Source organism: Hipposideros armiger, unplaced genomic scaffold, assembly GCF_001890085.2.
Source record: "Hipposideros armiger isolate ML-2016 unplaced genomic scaffold, ASM189008v1 scaffold_123, whole genome shotgun sequence".
NCBI lineage: Eukaryota > Metazoa > Chordata > Mammalia > Chiroptera > Hipposideridae > Hipposideros > Hipposideros armiger.
The window spans coordinates 1,510,715-1,530,660 of NW_017731473.1; the positions used below are offsets into that span (position 1 = coordinate 1,510,715).

The window sequence follows — 19,946 nt, forward strand, 5'->3', positions numbered from 1 at the left end:
AGAGAAATGCACGTTCCTGTACTGGAACCAGTAGCTGGAAGATACGCAAAAGCTGGTCAAGGTACGGAAGGACTATCTAATAATTGGATCTGCTCTGTGACACAAGCTGGAATGAGCTTTATTGCTCCCTTTCAGTGCAAGAGGAAACCACAGAAAGTGTAAGATGGAGCTAATTAGCTTTCTGTCCCTGAGATGGTCCAGTCGGCCAACAGTGGTGATCTTCCTAAGATGGTGAAGAGGATATTTGCCCTGGGCAGAAGTTTAAATCAGCAGTGTTCTATTTTCTCTTCGAACCCTGAAATGTGTGATCTGTGTCTTTGCCCATACAGGGATGAATTTCCGGATACTCAGAAGCAAGTCTAGCAAGTACCACCTTAGCAAAAAGATAAACACACTGTTCCTGCAGACTGAATGATATCTCCCCAAATCCTCTGCAGGAGTGCTTTGAAATGAGTTTTCCTTCGTGAGTATCTCCTTTCAATTTAACCCCAAGCCCCACACAAGGCTTCTCAGCTTTCATAGATGACAAATAAATGGCAATGTTAGTGTGTGCGTGTGTGTGCGTGTGTGTGCGTGTGTGCGCGCGCGCGCGCGCGCGCGCGCACACGCGCGCACATGACTTCTGAGTTAGTCAAAGAATAATTTTTGAGGTATTTGGGGAAATCGGTTTGGCAGACGAATGCAATATTTAAACCTACCTGACTTTATTTTATTTTGGTTATTGATTTTCATTCAAATTAAAATTTAATATATTTAATATGCAAAGCATTTCTTTTTGGAGAAAGTAGGAGAAAGCGGTTTCTTGATTAAAAGAAAAAAAAAAACTATCAAAACAACTTGAGACCGAAAATCCGTCCCTTGGCAGCGTAGTGGGGAGGAGAAAACACCACAGAAGCAGCATGGTTTAGAAAGAGCACTGCGGAGGGACTCAAAAGGTGGGGTTCAAATCCTTATTCAGGCAGTAAGGATGTGTAGCCAGGTGTGCACAAAGGGGCATGCCATTTCTCCCTATTTCCTAGACTAAATCCAGGAGTATGACAGCCCATATCTAAGGTTCCTCAATGTTTTAATACCGTGTGATTATGTGAATGCCTCTTTCCCCAATCCCACCGTTGTCCAGCTGCAATGAGCTTCCGTTTACTCAGCATGAAAGAAACTAGATGTGTAAGATAGCGCTGCCATTGCATCCCCACCCTTGTGTAAAAAGGAGTCAAAAGAACCACAAGGAATTAAGCAGAAAGAGGGAAGAAATCATAACCGAAGAAATATCTTCTTTATCTATGTCCATTTCCTCCCACAAGGAAAAATGGCAGTGTCGGTTGTACATTACATATATCTCTCTTTCTTTTCAGCGTTTAATCTTAGCACCTGCACAGCAGAGATCGTTACAATTCATTGCATATGCTCTCCCCCACCTCCCCCTCAATACAGCACCTGAGGCCTAAGAAGCGCCTCCCTCCAAGCCCCTCCGAAGGCCGAGACTCTTCTTCATGACAGAGTACAGAAAGAACAAACATGCCCCACGGTTTTATACAGTTGCTAGAACGTTTTAGCTTCCAACGAATGAAGATTTTTCCTCCTTTTCTTCGAATAATTACATTTTACAAATTTTTGTTGGTTTCATTTTGCTTTGTTTTGTCCTGTTACGTGTGCACAACAAAAGGGAAAGTGCGTGGCAAGGGGTCCCAGGTTAACAGAGTTTGGCTGTCATCTGGTCCGACTGTTTGAGGATCTCCGTATTGTAGAGGTCCAAGGCGTGGTTCACCCGAATGATCTCGCTGTTGGTCAGTTTCAGGCGGTGCTTCAGCATACAGGAGAACAAGTCCAGCTGGGGTTTCCCCGGGGCCACGGGAGGGGCCAGGCGATTAATTCGGTCCCGAATATCCAACAGGAGGAGCATCACGGACGACGAGGAGTAGAACTGGCCGCCTTGCGTGTAGGACTGGTTGACCTGCTGCACCGCGCTGCGCAGGAGGTCGGCGTTGAACCTCAGGCTGTACCCGAACACCTGCACGTCCGAGATCTTGATGTAGAACTGCCTCTTGGAAGGGTCGGACAGGTCCACGGGGCCCTGGCCGGTCTCATTCCGCAGGAGGGTCGTGAGCCGAGTCCGACTGCGTAGGTAGATGTGGACCGTCTCGAAAAACGTTTTCCACCGATTGCCCAGCAACAGAGTCCAGTTGTAGCACTGACTGTTTTGGAGACGGACCTTTTCCCAGCGTGGGTAGCCAAACTCCCCGAAGGGCATGTTCCAGCCCTCCGAGTGGCTCCCGCTGAAGGGGTTGACGTAGACAAAGAACATGGGGTCCAGGCTGCTGTTGCGCATCTGGCAGATGCGCATGGACATGCCGATCACCATGTGGATGAAGTCCATGCGGTTCTTGTTGCTCTTGAGCGTCAGGGACATGCGCTTGCGCCACCGGGGGTCAAAGAAGGTATCGAGGCGGATCTCGTTGCTGATGAAGGTGGTGTGGACGTAGAGGCGTGAGTCCATCTTCTGCAACAGGTACTTCAGCTCCAGGTCCTGGAAGTCCAGGTCGGTCTCGAAGCTGATGAACTGCTCGCTCCGCTCCGAGTCCACATTCTGTGGCTCGCAGCGGCCTCGGTACAGCTTGTAGCCCTTGTTGCAGGAGCCGCAGAGCGAGATGTTGGCCAGACTGCACATGGCACAGCTGTTGTTCCCGCCTATGATGCAGGGGATGGGGCGCTGGCACAGCGTGGTGCTGCCATGGCACACGCAGCTCCTCTGGCTCTCCAGGAAGGTGCCCCAGAACCCGTTCTCGTTGCAGTAGAGAAGCGACTGGACCCTGGCGAGCCACTGCTGAATTGTCCTGGGGGGTAGAGGGAAAATGGAGAACGTTAAGCACCCGTGGACAGGCTGGGAGTGACGGTTATCCCACTGATAATGCAAAGTGGAGCTGCCCAAAGAATGAGAGGACTGGGTCGACCGGTTACAACAGGAAGGAAGTAAGTTCTAAGAACTACAACGTCAATCCTTGTAATGCCACAGACCCACCATATGATATTGTACTTCACCCTTCTAATGTTCAGTGTCTTCATCTGTATAGTGATGGGGTTGGGATCCATGGTACTTGGGGTCCTTCTAGATCTATGATCCCATTATACACTAGCCCCAAAGAAGTTTGATTCGGAAAATCAAAGTGTTTAAACTCAAATACCCCTGTTGGATGACAACAAAATAAAGAAGTCAGCAGTANTCTTCATTAGCTCTCTTACAAACTCAGGCTTTCATTCTCCTTTTCCCTGATTCCATTTTTTATCATTTAAAAACAATGTCTTCTTCGATTGTATCCTGCCCTCATTTTGGGTTTCAAACATGTGTCTTCATTAGTCGCCTGTAAACTTTTGGAAGACAGAGATTTGTCTAACGCTTCCATTTGGTTCCTGTGCTGTTGACGATTACAGAGGACTCCTATATGCAACAGGGCAAGCTGATGGGCATTTGGGGTCATGATTTCAAACCCCCATCTTAAGCCATGCCTGGCCCAAAGGAAGAAGGAAAGGTCGCTTTTATTGAGTGCTTACTATGTATCAGGGAGGTTAGGCAGGGCCTTACCTGCACGAAACTCATGTAAAGGATGGAAATATGGCAAAAGAAATATTCTCATGGCAACCCAATGAAGTGGGAGCTATTATTCTCCCCACCTGACAAGTGAAGGGTCTGAGGAACACAGAGTTTAAGTAACTTTCCAAGGTCACAGAGTTTGTAAAGGGGACCAAGAAATGAACTGCTTCAGGCCCTAGATCTCATGTTGCTAACCACTCCATCTTATCGCTTAATTTTGTGCTAAATAAGTACATTTAGTGAAAACTGAACTGAAGTTACCTGACTTCTCAGTGTTCTAGTTTCCTCACCTCTGTAGTGTAAATAACAATGACTCTCTCTTAGGGGTTTATGAAGATTGAGTTAGATACCTGTCGGGAAAGGGCCAGGAGAGCGGTTTTCAGGCTCTCGGCCTCACATGGAAAGGTGCTGGCTCGGTAATTAGGTGGCCATCAGCTGCAACCAGTTGGCCATTAGCTACTACTGTTTTGCATGTAACTGCTGCGGCTGCGTTAGCAGGTGTGGGTGTAACCGAAGGTGCAGATCCTGTGGCTCCTACTTCCTGTGTCTCCCGGCCCGGCCCTGAGGCTGTGGTGCAGGAAGACCCCTTGCTGGGATATTGACGGATGTTTGCTTCTCGTATTTCAACCAGCCATCATCAAGAATATAATACAGTGGTATGAGCCCCCTATCTGTGGCTCTGTTGTTCCTTTTCGGCCTCACCAAATCCTGCGTTCATCTGCCTGGAGCTGAGCCCCAGCATGACAATGCATGTTAAGTATCTGGAACATACAAGGGTGAGTGAGCACTACAGGCCCTCTTTCCCTCTTCTGTAAACGTGTGCTGAATCCCATTCCCTAATAGCTGGCTGGTCTGTCAAGGTTAGAAGGTGACATGGACATTTATAGTCCCCTTTCCATAGACATCGCTGGAGAAAATACATGGAGAAGTCATGGTTTTTGTACACACTTAAAATCCTTTAATCGCAATATAGTTGATTCATTCTGCCTTTCCGTCATTGGGGTCTCCGTGCCACTGTGAGAAAGAAAATTGCTTTGGGTCATATGGCTGAGAATTCTGGGACTTCTGAGATAAGGGAGATGCAAATAGTTGGAGAAAATTGGGTGATAGCAGAAAGCTGAACAAGCAACAAAGATGTCTTCACAGAGCTCCCCTATTTCTGAATGTCACTGTCCCTCCTTCTAAAGATCCCCTCCAGCTGTGTGTGTGTGTGGGGGGGGAGCATTGGATGGGGGATGGGCCTGGGATGGGTTTTCAGATACCTTGGATCAGACTGGTTCCAGCTCCAGCCACTCTGTAGGAATTGGCCCAGCTGGAGATCATAGGCCTCCTCTTTGTATGACATCCGTGATGAGCAGACGATGGTTTTCATCACCTGTTCTCCACCTGCCCATTTCACTCTCTCAGTACTCTGCTTTTCCAGAGAAGAATCAATAGCATTTTGCCCAAAGAGGCGGTATGCCTAGCTGGAGCCAGGAGACTTCCCTAAGGTGCTGAAGAATATAACACGTATCTGTGTTATGTATCTCGGCTGTTGCAGGTGGAGCATCTGCCTTAGACTGCCCATTCCTCCTGGGTCGCTACGGAAGCTCTGTGATTCCAGGAGTCAGAACATTTAATGCTGTCTGGATACCCGTGACTCTGGCTCACAGAGGAATTTAATGGTTATGTATTAAAAGAGTGGTGCCAGGTGTCTTTTAAGGTCTGGGTTGTTCTTACAGATCACGTTGTCAGGCCACTTATTTGCAATTATTGGGGAAACTGTAGCATAGTTAGGAGACCTGATTTTGGAGACTGGCACATCATAAGCCCATCACTAGCTGTGTGGCCACAGACAAGTTATTTCATCTTCCTAAGACTCAGTTTCTTCCTGCATAAAAACTGAAGTGATGATTAGATCNACTAGAAATAAATATGTAAAAGCTCCTGGGAGGTTTGCAGTGAAAGGAGGTTATGACTGACCATTAACCATTATTGTGACTGAGGGCAAAGAATAACTGTGTTTTATAAATTTCCAGGTAAAAATATTCCCCTGGGTTACTAGAAAGCCCAGTTGATTATAGCTTAATATCTTACTCTCACTGGTTACTCACCCTCCACAGTATAATGAATGCTGTCACCACGATGCTTGAAGGAAGAGCTAGAGACTTGGGCTATGGAGTCAGAAAAAATTGCGTACTGAATCATAGGTCTGCTACTCATTAATTAACCTTGTGCTAATTGCTTGTCTTTTCTAAGCTTCAGTTTTCTCAACCACAGAAAAGAGTAATAATACAGTACTTGCAGGTTTGTTTGGAGGATCAGATAAGATAATATATATAAAGCTTCCGACATATAGTAGGAGCACAGTGTCCTCCTGAAAACAAACTATTGTGTTCCTCTTGAGCTCACATAGAAAATGGTCCCTTTGAAATAGCTAATTATAGATTTAAAAATCCAGGGAAATGGTTCAATAAATGTTACCAGGTCAGCTGAATATTGATATGAAAACAGCAACAACAAAACCTCTTCTTGACACTTACTCTCTTCTGTACCCCCAAATCATTAACAGATGGATTACAGATCTAAATGTGAGATGTAAATAATAATGACAATACCAACATCTGCAAACAGGTTTTAGAAGAAAACACAGGGGAGCATCCTTATGATATTGGAGGAGGCAAAGATTTGTTAACACAGCTCACCATAAAGGAATAAAAAAGATTAATAGGGATATATGAAGAGTAAAGCATATCCATCGAAAGATACCACTTAAAGAGTGAAAAGCCAACCCTTACTTAGAGAATGTATTTGCAATACCTCTAGCCAATCCAAGACTGTATTTATTTATTATATGTAAATAACTCCAGCACTGATTGGATGCTGGGGCTAGTCAAATGCATTTATGCCGCCTGAGATTTGCCACTCCTTTCTGGGTCTCTTTAAACCAGAGGAGATGCAATTATCACAATTTTTATTTATCTTGAGAAGGTTCTCACTGAATTATTTAATAAATGTACTTTGTCCCAGAAAAAAAAAAATAACAGAGTACAAATCAGTAAGAAAAAGTCAGATCACCAAAAAGGAAAACATGCAAAGGATGTGAATAGGTACTTCATAAAAGAGGGTATTCAAAAGGCCAATNACACACACACAGAGTTGGTGAAGTCGGGGGAAGAACTCAGGTGTGAGGCCCTAGCTGAATTGTGATAAGGATTAGATAACACAGCACATATGAAGATTGCTTAGCAATATGTAAAGCGATGGGCAAATACAGGGGGTTATTACACTGTGAATTGTTGGAAGTGCTTGGAAGGTAGAGCTGAAAGGGAAGAGTAGGAGAGGCAACCGAGAGATGATCAGTCTGAAATTCATTCTTTGGCTCATAAAGATTGTGGATGATTATTTCAACTTCTCATGAAGAGTCAAACTCCTCACTCCCCTTGGCTGGCTTACCATTTAAAACGATAGGTTTCTAAACCTATTCTTTTAACTGATCCTCGAGTACACCATGCCTATTTATGCCTTTGTGCTCCTGCATTCTCTGCTCCTTGCTATTTGCCTAAGTCCTATTCATTTTCAGCACTCATAATGAACTTGCCCATATAATGCCTTTACCGGCCCAATGAGCAGAGTTAAAAACCCCTTCAAGGCTCCTCTCTGTGTGCCTAACCCCACAATAGCACGCATCATGGTATACTGTAATTGTTTATTTTTTCATTGGTTCATATGTCTGTTTTTCTTTTTCGTAAATTTGTGAGTGGCACAAAAGCATGGATCATTTCCTTATAAATCTTCATTTTCCTGACAGGCTTCATTCATGTACTAGGTGTTGAGAGATGTTTGATTATTTACTGACCTGCAAAATCTTGTGCTTGATGAATAGTTGCTATGTGACCTCTGGAAGGAAGGACTTCCAACCTAAATGGATGCTGAATCCTCTCAAAATCTGAGGTCCAAAGAACTACGTTAATGCATACTAAAAACTGGAACATTAAAGTTGGAATTTACTACTATGAAAAAATATATACCCTCTAGACACACACTTAGATAATTCTTTACCTCTTATGCACTGAAGCCCTTTCCTTCTTTCATCTCAAAATAAACTATATTGGGAATAGTGTTTTCTTTGAGTCACATTATCGTAGACTGGTGACCTCTGAGATAGATCATTGTATTTTATCTAGGCTAGCATTACTCTGAGAGAGAAATGCACGTTCCTGTACTGGAACCAGTAGCTGGAAGATACGCAAAAGCTGGTCAAGGTACGGAAGGACTATCTAATAATTGGATCTGCTCTGTGACACAAGCTGGAATGAGCTTTATTGCTCCCTTTCAGTGCAAGAGGAAACCACAGAAAGTGTAAGATGGAGCTAATTAGCTTTCTGTCCCTGAGATGGTCCAGTCGGCCAACAGTGGTGATCTTCCTAAGATGGTGAAGAGGATATTTGCCCTGGGCAGAAGTTTAAATCAGAAGTGTTCTATTTTCTCTTAGAACCCTGAAATGTGTGATCTGTGTCTTTGCCCATACAGGGATGAATTTCCGGATACTCAGAAGCAAGTCTAGCAAGTACCACCTTAGCAAAAAGATAAACACACTGTTCCTGCAGACTGAATGATATCTCCCCAAATCCTCTGCAGGAGTGCTTTGAAATGAGTTTTCCTTCGTGAGTATCTCCTTTCAATTTAACCCCAAGCCCCACACAAGGCTTCTCAGCTTTCATAGATGACAAATAAATGGCAATGTTAGTGTGTGCGTGTGTGTGCGTGTGTGTGCGTGTGTGCGCGCGCGCGCGCGCGCGCGCGCACACGCGCGCACATGACTTCTGAGTTAGTCAAAGAATAATTTTTGAGGTATTTGGGGAAATCGGTTTGGCAGACGAATGCAATATTTAAACCTACCTGACTTTATTTTATTTTGGTTATTGATTTTCATTCAAATTAAAATTTAATATATTTAATATGCAAAGCATTTCTTTTTGGAGAAAGTAGGAGAAAGCGGTTTCTTGATTAAAAGAAAAAAAAAANCTCCCAAACCTGTTTATGCCAGTTGCATTTGCTATTATTAATCATGGAATTAAAAGTCAAATACATTAATGAAATATGAGCTTTTTCTGTGGAAACTAATTTGAATTCTGTGGAAAAACGCGACAAAGATCAGTTGCTGAAAAAACTCCCATCCATTTAAATAAAGGGGGGGTGGGTATCTGAGGAAGGCTGGTAGGGTTCATCAAGTTCCACAAATGTGTAGATTGTTTCTCAAGAGTCTTTAAACTACTGTTCTAGTTTGAATAAACCAAAGTTGGAAGTACTATACAATCATTGGTCAGGTTTATGAAAGGAAGCCAGTAAAATGTCAAATAGAATATACCCCATCCTCAAAAAAGATGCTGGCCCTATTTGAAAAGGTTGTCCAAGGAATATATGTTTCTACCTTTTAACTTAAAATGTGTTTATAAATGTGCAGCATGTATACAGTTTTGGATTCCCTATTTAACTTTTTCCATGAACTGACCAATTATTGGTCTCCAATTTGTCTGAGAAGGAGCCCTGCACTCTCACTTTTGACTTTGTGTTCTTTTATTGGTTTTCCAAAGTTAGGTATTATTTTTGTTTCCACCATTCCAATTAGGAAACTGAAGCTCGGGAACCTTAACACAGTGTCAAGGTTACACTGTTAGTAAATGATAGTCACACACCTTGTCCTGTCAGACTCCGGAATCTGAGGTCTTAGGTACCTCAAGTTCCATCGCTTTCCTACTATTAATATATCGCTACATTTTATTCGGCTCATGCTTGATCTTCTCTAATGGAAACATCCATTTCTTGGAAGCAGAAACAGTGTCTTCAACAAACATCTAGGATCTACTACTGCTGTGCTCTTGATTGGATTAATTTTGTGTCTGTTCATTACTTTACAGGTTGCGAAGAGTTTTCACATATATTCCATGACTGACAGGGGCATGAACGCTGCGGGATAGCTACTCTTATTATCCTGATCCTACAGATGAGGACACAGAGAACTCAGACAGGTTTAGAGATTTTTGGAGGTCATGCATCTAATAAGTGGCAGAGCAGGAACTGTCAGTCTAATAAACTAAAACTGACTTCAGTTCAATAAAAGATAAGAAGTCACATCCGTCTGCCCCACTGTAGGAGTCTCTGGAGATGAAATTCAGAGGTAAGTAAGTACAGAGTTCAAAGAGAAGAATCAAAGTCAGCATGGATATTGAGGGTCACCCTAATAGAGATAACAATTATCTTAGTAGCCAGAAACTTTCCATAGACACCAATTAAACACTGCATGGAGCAGGAAATACGTTAAAAGCTGACATGGGTTCAGGAGCTGTGGCCCTAGGCTTGGAGCTTGAGGTGGATGCCCCCAAGAGCTTTTCATCTCAACAATGCATAATTACATTGTGCTTGGCTCAGGCGTGGACTGCTGGGTCAAGGCCATGCGAATATGAGAAGTAAAAATAAACCAAAGTCCAAGAGTCATCGGAAAATGCCAATAATTATACTACCCGCCTTCAAGTTAAGGTTCTTAACTTGACTGCTTATAGGACTGCTTATCTCACAGTACTATAACCTTCTACAAAAATCAGGTGATAGGATGTAGGGAAGACACACCATGTCACAATGACATTAAGCACCTACTTGGTGCTAGGAATTTTTCTTCATTTCATTGAATTTCATAGACTCCAAAAAATGTCTACTTTTGTCCTCTTTTTTTTCTTCAGTAGGGTTCATTTCCCAAAGTAACAGACTAAGCAAGAGATACTTTCAGGGTTTGGGTCCAGGTCCGTTGAAGACAGTCTCCTTTTGCAGTTTCCATTTCATCACACTGTGTGGACTGTCACAGTCTAAGGGCCTGACTTTAGTCACAGTCTGCTCACAAATTCTCCAGTGACTTGGAGCAAGTCACTCCCTTTGACCTCCGTTTTTCTACTTGTGAATGGAGAAGATGATCTAAACATAGACAATATACAGAGGGGGCCAAAACAATGTATACATATTTTAAAACAGGAAAACTGTGTTAAAATTGTAATACTCAATATATACCGATAACAAAAGATGAATACAAGTCACGTTTGACTTCTGCAATGACAAGAGGTGCTCAGAGTGGTTACCATCAGCGTCCAGACACTTCTGATGACGGTGAACTACTGCTTGAGCAACATTGACCAAAGTGTCCACTTGTATACATTTTTTTGGCACCCAGTATGTGGGGACAGCTGTAGGTTATTTATATGGCAATGGACACAATTTTAAAAGGTTATGCCAACATGCCTTTGGAACCCTATTCTAAGTAGAAAATAATTTATTTGTCCATTCATTGAACACAAGTTTTTTGAGCTGAGATCTGAAGGATAGGTAGAAGCTACTGCAGTGGAAGAAAAGGAAGGGTTATTCCAGGTAGAGGAACAGCCTCTGTGAAGCCTGTGGAGTTGGAAGGAGCAATGTACATTTCGTGATCTGAAAGGAGATTAGTGGGGCTGCAGCTGAGAGAGCCAAGAAAAGGCGAAACCCAGCGTCTGCGACAGGCAGGGGCCAGGACATGGTGGATCTGTAGGTCATCTTAAGATTCTGCTCTTTCTCCGAAGAGCAGTGATCAGTCACCACAAGGTTTTCAGCAGGGATGCCACAAGATAGAATTTGATTCTTAAGTAATAATTCTGACTGCCTCATGGAACACAGGTTGGAAAGTGATTAGATTTTGGGAGACTTACTTAAAAGGCCATTGTAATTTTGGGGAAAAGAAGATTTTAGTTTGAACTGTAGGCTACTCATTAAAATTGACTAATTAGCATAATCTGAAAGCAATGCTGCTCCAAGATACAATTACTGACCTTCTGCCAATATTTTGGAGTTGAACTCTCTCACTCTCTGTTAGTGACTTTTCTCCCAGTGTTGGGAAGAACCTCAGAGAAACTAAGCCCAGTTGTTCCCAAATTGTTTTAGNGGCACCAGACATGTGAGTGAAGCTTTCTTGGAATCTCCAGCCCACCCAGCTGCCAGCTGAATACCAACGAGTGCCTTCAGACAACTCTGTGTGGAACAGAAGAATTACCCGGCCAGTGCTGGCACAAATTCCTCACCCATACATCATGAGCATAATATAATGATTGCTGCTTTAAGCCCTTAAGTTCGGGTCAATTTATTATACAGCAATAGATATTCGAACTACTCTATACCACGAGCTCCAAAGAAAACTCAGGACAGCTCTTCCCCAATCCATTGCTACCAAGCTACGAATATATGACTGTATCAGGCAGAATTCTAAAACTGCCTCCTGCTTCCCAAGATTCCAGGCTCTAATCCCCAGGACCTGTGACCATGATATCACTTCCAGGATTGTGTTCTCACTCTCTTATTTATTTATTTATTTATTTATTTATTTATTTATTTATTTATTTATTTAATTTACTGGGGTGACAGTGGTTAGTAAAATTATATAGGTTTCAAGTGTACAATTCTATAATGCATCATCTATGTAATGCATTGTGTCTTCAACACCCAGAGTCAGGTCTCCTTCCATCACCATATATTTGATACCCTTTTGACCTAAAGATAGGGGGATTATCTAAGTGGACCTAATCTAATCAGATGTGTTCCATTAAAAGCAGGGTTTTCTCTGGCTATTGGCAGAAACAGAACTCAGAGATCTGAACCATGAAAAGGACTTACTGAATCTTCCTTCTTTTGAAGATGGACGGGTCCATGTGCAACAGCTGGAGCTAAAAGTGAACCCTGGCCAGCAGCCAGCAAGGAAAAGGTGACCTCAGTCTTACAACCACAAAGAAGTGAATTCTGATGCCAACCTGAATGAGCTTACAAGTGGGTTCTTCCCCAAAACCTCAGCATCTTGATTTCTGCCTGTGAGATGTAAGCAGAAGACTCAGCTAAACCATGCCTGAACTCCTGGCCCATGGAAACTGGGATAATGAACGTGTGTTGGTGTAAATCTCCAAATTTGTGCTAATTTGTTACACAGCCATAAAAAACTAAGAGAGTTACTTTGGCCAAGACACTTCCCTGCTCTGTTTCATCTTACTCTTTAATGAAATGACAGGAATAGATTAGATGATATGTTTTGGTACCTGACAGCTATGACATTTTATGATTTTGTAATTTTGGGTTATTTAATAAGCTTCCTGAGCCTCAGGTTCCTACAGCAGAGAGAGCATGGGTGCAGGACCGGTTGAGTGCCAATATTATCTTGTCTATTAGATTTCAAGCTCACTGTGAACAGAAATATCCTTTGTCTTGTTCACCACTCTACCACTACCCCTTGCATAATGCCTGGAGCTTAGCAGCTGGTCATTAAATATTTGTGGAATGAAGGACTGAATGGATGAATCAATGATGATCTGAATAAATATTCATGTAAACATCCTTTGACAAGAACAAAGAACTGCACCTATTTAGTAGGTGGCAGCAGAGGAGAGCTGTTTCATAACGTTCAGCCAGTCATTAATTTCTCTTGAGCCTCAGCCTTCTCACCTGTAAATGGGGAGACTAATCCTTGCTCTAGTTGCCTACAGGTTATTATAAGGATCAGACAAAATCATTGGTGTGAAAGCCCGTTGGAAACTTTAAAATAACCTGTGCATGAGGTATTAATATTTGTCTTAGTAATAGTTTATTGCTTTAAGGTTGGGGAATGTCCCTACGCCAGAGGGTGTAAATTTATTCCCTAATGATACCAGAAAACGAGCACCTTTCTGCTGTAACTGTGGCTGCTGCTGGTCAGCCATCACACCACCTCTTAGCAGGAGTGGTGCCTGCTGGGACACAAAGCCATTTGCCTCTGCTCAGGTGGGTGTTAGGAACTCAATGCAAAGAAGACCAGCTGAAGGATAAGGGTCTCTCGTGACAGCAGGGGAAGCCCAGCCTGTGGTACCAAATCCTGGGTCACTGCCTCTTACTCTGGTGTAAACCACTCTTTCCCAAGACTGTGTACTAAGGAACGCAATGCCTTCAAAAACTTCAGAAAGAAGGGGTTCTATGGCCAAATAAGATTGGAAAATATGCACACCTGACCCCTTCTCTATTTAGTATTTTGGGTTTTTTTTTTCTTTTTTAAAAAAATTCAACATTTCCTAAACTTATTCAACCAAAGATACTAATTCCTTTCTTCCCTCCCCCTCGAAATATCCTGTAGGATTCATTTGAGGGAATTCATTTTTGCTTGGTCTCTACCAAGTGCATGTATAGTGAGGTGAGACCATATTTACAGCAGTGAGGGGAGTCTTCTAGTCCAAGTTTAGTGTGGTCCCCAGACCAGCAACATCGTATCAGCTAGGACCTAGGTTCCATTCCAGACCTACTGAGTCGGAAAGCCTGGGGGCGGGGCCCAGTAACCTGTGCTCAGAAAGCTTTCCAGGTGATTGTAGTGCTCAGTCCACTATGAGAGCCACTGCTGTAACCCACAGATATGGGCTAAAGCTCACGGCAGCAGCACAGGAAAGAAACACGAAATCCTTTTACACCCAGGAGAAGAGGTTCCATTGATTTTCTGATTCATCTTTTAAATGGCTACCAGAGAGCACCTACTAATTGCATTCCTTCTATTTTTTTCCCCCAATGGCTACTCATCACCTATAGGATAATACGCAAACTCCACAACTAGGTATTCAATCCCTCCATAGTTTCATCTTAGCATACTGGACTAATCTTATTCAATAACAATAAGGACAATTACACTAAGAGCTAAAATTTACTGACCACTCATTATGTGCTAAGAACTCTGCATGTGTATCTTGGGTAACCCTCACAGTAACTCTGTGGGAAGCATACTGTTAATATACTCATTTTACAGATGAAGACTCGTCGGGCCAGAAGACACTGAGCATACAGCTCACCAGTATTTAACACCAGATTATCTGGCTCCAAAGACCATGTACTCAATCTTGATCTATGTGCTTGCTTTGATTTCTGGTTTTCCATTTCTGGATAAAATTAATCTCACATTCAATTCTTCATAAGTATGTGTTGTTTCTGAATGGAAAACCAGTCTCTCCACCCCAAGTTCAAAGTATCATTGTCGCTCAGCTCCCATCTCAAATGCTCCCTCACGTCAGTGCAGCCAACGCTGTGTCATTAGGTGCCAGGCACTTTACCTGTCACTTTGGGATGCTGGTGGTAAGCAAGAGGAGAGGCCCTGTTCTCATGGAATTGGGATCAAGCAAAGGAAGGCTGGGATTAACCTGCAAATGGGCCAAGTGTTACAGAAAAATGCATGCAGGATGCAGTAAAGACATATTGTAGGACAGTTTTAACTGGTTCAGTATGCCAGGAAAAGCATCCGTAAGAAATGGGGGTTTNAAGGACAACAACTTGACTTGGAGCTGATGGGTCCTGGAAAAACAATAGTCCATACTGCATAAAAAGAGGCAAAACTGAGCTCCAGTGGGTATAGCAAGGAGGGGAGTAATTTCCTGGGAGAAAAGGTTCCTAGTGCATAGAAAAGGGCACAGCGGGGGCTTCTGCAGTGCTGATAAGCCCTATTTCTTTTGTTTTTTTTAATCTGGATGCTGCCGGTTACACATGTAAATTCATTTTGTGTACATTCATTTTGCGGTACACTTAGGATATTTTCACTTTCTATATATCAGTATTACTTCCATAAAACACTTACTCCCCAAAAAATCATCCTTTAAGGTAAGCAGAATAATACTATGAAGGCAATGAGACTTTACATTTTTATATCCTTTTTAAACTTTACATTTTGACATCGCTTTTAAACTTTCTAAAGGTCTTCTGTTTGGTACTCTAGAGTTGATCTTGACAACTTTTCTGTGTCCTAGGGTGGGTTGAGAGGGTATCATGAATCTCGTTTTAACAATATAGAAAACTGGGCCCAGAGAGCAGACGCGACTTCCTGAAGGTCACCAGTAAATTGTCACATCACTAGGATTATAACTCACCCATATGTGAGTTTGCTGGCCCGTGGGGAGGGCAGAGACGGGGAGGAGGACTGGGAAGTGGCTGTGAGGGAGGATAAGAGCCATCCACAGAAATTGTAAGAACCTAGTTCTATTTCTGACTCAATGTTCTGAGCCTCCAGATTTTATTCCGAACAGGAAGCCACTTCTGAGCCTCAAGGGGCGGGGGGAGGGGGGGGGAAGGCTAAAAACAACAAAAAAAGGTGTGGAGATGCTTATTTTCTTGCCTTACATCAGCCTAGTGAGTCAATTACCCTAGTTTTCACAAGTGCAGAATAACAAACGGGAAGGAATGGAGGTGTGACTGGCAGCATTGCGTTGCACAAACCCTGCGCATCACTCACGGTGAAACTCAGCTGCTGGCATGCATCTCCCTGCCCTGTACCCAGATTATACACCCTTGGGTGGCTGCAGAGTGCAGCCTCACTGACTGTCTTCTTGTTACCCCCATAAATAGAGGACAAATGCCGAAGATGTTCTTAGCTAAAAGCTTCATTGCCCCATGGGTGGGTGGGCAGGCAGGTGGAGGCTTCTGCGACTGACAGCTAACTGCCCGCNCTGCACAGGCTACAGGAAACCCACCGTGGTATTCCCGGGGCCCCAAACACCTTCTACATGATGGGCACCCAATAAATAAATAAAAGAAACCCACCGTGGTATTCTTGGGACCCCAAACACCTTCTATGTGATGGGAACCCAATAAATAAATCAATAAATAAACAAACAAACAAACAAACAAATAAATAAATAACTGGAACCCACCACGGTATTTCTGGGACCCCCAAACACCTTCTATGTGACAGGCACCCAATAAATAAATAAAAGAAAACCACCGCAGTATTCCTGGGACCCCAAACAGCTTCTACATGACAGGCACCCGATAAATAAATAAAAGAAACCCACTGCGGTATCCCTGGGACCCCCAAACACCTTCTACGTGACGGGCACCCGATAAATAAATAAAAGAAACCCACCGCGGTATTCCTGGGACCCCCAAACACCTTCTACGTGATGGACACCCAGTAAATATTTGGTTGGGTGTTGGATCTCCCACTGGCAGGTGTGGTCTAGAAATAGCCTCGCTGCCCTCATCCTAATGAGCACTGGAGCCGTAGAGTGGGATGAGTCTTACTTACCTCGCGGCTTCCAGAGCCTAACACAGTAAGCTCTCAGGGCATGCTGGCTGCATTGACCTGCCCTGAACCTGACCTCTTCTCTCTAACCACAAGAGACGTGTCTGATGTGTCTGCCTAGGTTTCCACCTGGGCTCCAGAGCTGACTCAGGGCTCCACGACCAGGCCATGTCCTGAACCTCAGCATACCACAGGAGACACTATAAGACTCTAATCCCGGTTCACCACCACCCCTCCATGACCTTGATGAGCTAACCCTGCCTTTGGCATCACTACACATTCAAACCAGGTTGCCCCAACCGAACCCCACCTCCTTGCCTCGCTGCTCCCATGGCTTCAAGCCTACACACAGCTCCCGACCACCGAGCCCAGCAAGGAGTCAGAGAGACAACTCCAGTCCTGCCACTGCCCTGCCTGGGACCTTGGGCAAGTGAATGACATCTCTGCCTCTTCAGTTCTCTCATTGACAACACAACTCCAAGAGCATCACAACTTCACACAGATAGTGTGAAGACTAGAAGAAAAAACTATATGTCACCTTCATCAATACACTCACTGAGCATTAAAGTGGGCTAAATAATTGACGTGCGAAATACCAGTGCCTGGTCACAGTAACAATAAGAAAAGTAGCTCACATGGATAGCGTGTTTTCTGTGCGCCACGCACTGCTCGAAGCATTTCATGTGGGTTACAGCACGTAATCTCCAAAACAGCCTTAGGAGGTCGGCACCATGATTGGCCCCATTTTACACATGAGAACACTGAGGTTCAAAGATGATAATCAATTCCCCAGGGTTACAATGTAAGCAGCTGACAATGCTAGGATTTGAATCCAGGCCATCTGATTAGAATCTTTCTAGTTAGCCAGCTCCATGGCCTGTTGTAAGTACCTGCTCAATAATCGATTATTACTGTTTCGTGATTGTTATTATTATCATTAATCTCATTTGCCCTACATATAGGATAGTCACCTGCAGCTCTAATTATACTCAATTGTGGTATATAATCTCCAAAGACTCCATCTGCCCCCAGGGATCTGCACCTGTCAGTATTCACACCCCTGAATGTGGGCTGGGCTTTTGGCCAATAGAACACGACAGAAGTGATGCTTTCTGACTTCCAAAGCTAAGTTGTAAGAAGTCTTACATTGTCCTTTTAGTCTCAGGGTGCCCAGACTGCACAAGGGGCACGTGTACGCCTCGGATTGGCAGCCCCAGCTGAGCTCCCCGGTGACTCCAGCACCAACCGACTTGAGAGACCCTCCCAGCTGTGTCCAGTCAACCTACAGACCCGTGAAAGACGATACTAAAGGGTGGTTTTGAGCCACTGAAGTCTTGGGGTGACCTGTTTAGCCTCAGTTGGTAACCAGAACACCTCCTTGTGCCTTCCAGCCCAATATAAAGTTTCCAATGTGCCTTGAAACCAAGCTCTTGACAGCTGACTACATTTTGTAGGTAAACATGTCTTTGAAGTACTAATAAAATAATGAATATCTGTTGATCTTGGGCACATTATTTAACTCTCTGTGCATCAGTTCCCTGCTCTGTACATTAAGACTCATAAGGCAGCAAGAGTGCCACCTTCGGAAGGTGCATATAAGATGCTCAGAGCAGGGCCTGACATTTAGAATACATATCCTCTCCCCCACTTCTCCCCTCCCCCTCCTTAGTACCTCTTCTACTTTCTTTTAACTAAGGCACTTTACTAGGCTTTTTAAATTTTAAAATCTTAATTCTCACCCTTAACATGAAGCAAGTGTTATCATGCCACATTGCACATGAGGTGCAGGGAATTCTAGAGAGCCTCCTGGCTGGAACGTGATGGAACCAGCATTCAGATCCAGTCTGTGTGCGGCTATAGCGCTTCCCCTCTCCCAACCGGCCTCCACAATGCCACCTCTCTGTGACACAAATAAAAATCCCTGTGACACAGGTGGTCGTGACAGCATCTGCTCGGTGGACTCATCTCCCACGGAGTCTGGCACGCAGACAAATTGCAGCCTAGCAATCAGCTCATTTACAAATTCCAGCTTCCTCAGCTCAGGTGGCCCGAGGTCCCCAGTGTTAGCACCTCTGCCTGGCACTAGTCCTGGNTGAGGTGCAATTGTTCACTACTTAACCTGTACCCCGCCCCTGAGATGCACATTTATTGCACCAGGGATATCTGGAGGTGCCAGGCCACCTGGATTTAGTCCGGCTCACACAGGGAAGGGCCACGACTTGAACTCAGGACCCCTGGTTCCAACCAGTGTCCTTTTCAGCATGTCCTGAGGCTAGATAATGACATCCTGAGGATACTGGGCCTGCTGCTTTTGTCTTCAAATGCCTTCCAGTGTCTGGCATGGGCTGGGGACCAGGTGGGCAGCAAACACTTATGGAATTGCACGGAAGTCAGCTAATTCAGCATCACTCAGGGTGATTTTGTGTTTCTTCTCTCCCTTTCTCCCTGCCTTCCTGCCTTCTTTTTGCTCTCTCCCGTTTCCTTTCTCCCTCCTTCCCTCCTCCCTACCCTCCTTTGCAAGGACAGGTGGTTTCCATCACAATGCAGTGTTTCCTCTAGGCCTCACCTTGAAACACCTTGCTCTCAGGGCCAGGTAGAACAGCATAGAGGTTACAGGAAAGGACTGCCTGGGTTTGAATCCTGCCTCTTATTTGCTGTATAATTTTCAGGAAGTCACTTCACATCTCTGTTCCTAAATTTCTCCATTCATAAAACAGGATGAGTTAATGCTACCTGCTTAAATGAGGAAAAAGTGGGTAGAACAGCGACTGGCATGATAAATGCCTTAGAAGTGTTAACCACTCAGTGTTGTCTTGGGCCTAAAGTCAGCCCCATCCATTCTCTTCCTGATGGATCTGGTTTCAAGCTCACCCTGCTTGCATAGCCTCCCTTCAGAGAGCACTCGGGGTTTACTAAGTGCTTCCAGACATCATCTCAGGTGAGCCAGACAGAGGCCCTCTGAGGCAGGAGGAAGAAATTATCTTGCCAGTTCTACAGATGAGGAAACCAAGGTTCAGAAAGTCTCAGCACCACGTAATAATAGTGACCAAACTCAAAGCCCGCTTCGCAATCTTTCCCCATTTTTAACTGTGTAACGTAAGGATCTCCTGGTAGCAAAACAACCCACAGGAAACTTCCTCGTGGGTCCCTGTCTTCCCTCGACCTGTCCAACCACTGTGTCATGGTGTGACACTGGGGCCAGCTCCTGCACAGGCTACAGGAAACCCACCGTGGTATTCCCGGGGCCCCAAACACCTTCTACATGATGGGCACCCAATAAATAAATAAAAGAAACCCACC

The 19,946-nt window shown here is 44.2% G+C and overlaps 1 protein-coding gene across 1 annotated transcript in view; it reads right to left on the reverse strand.

Annotated features, from left to right (window-relative positions):
• Window positions 1–1,254: 1,254 nt before the first annotated feature.
• The window catches only part of BRINP1 (BMP/retinoic acid inducible neural specific 1), a 172,386-nt gene continuing 153,694 nt past the window's right edge, over window positions 1,255–19,946 (reverse strand). Inside the window, exon 8 of the mRNA XM_019648283.1 lies at window positions 1,255–2,831. Within this exon, the coding sequence (XP_019503828.1) occupies window positions 1,691–2,831 (1,141 nt within the window). The 3' untranslated portion in view covers window positions 1,255–1,690. The remainder of the gene's footprint in view (window positions 2,832–19,946) is intronic.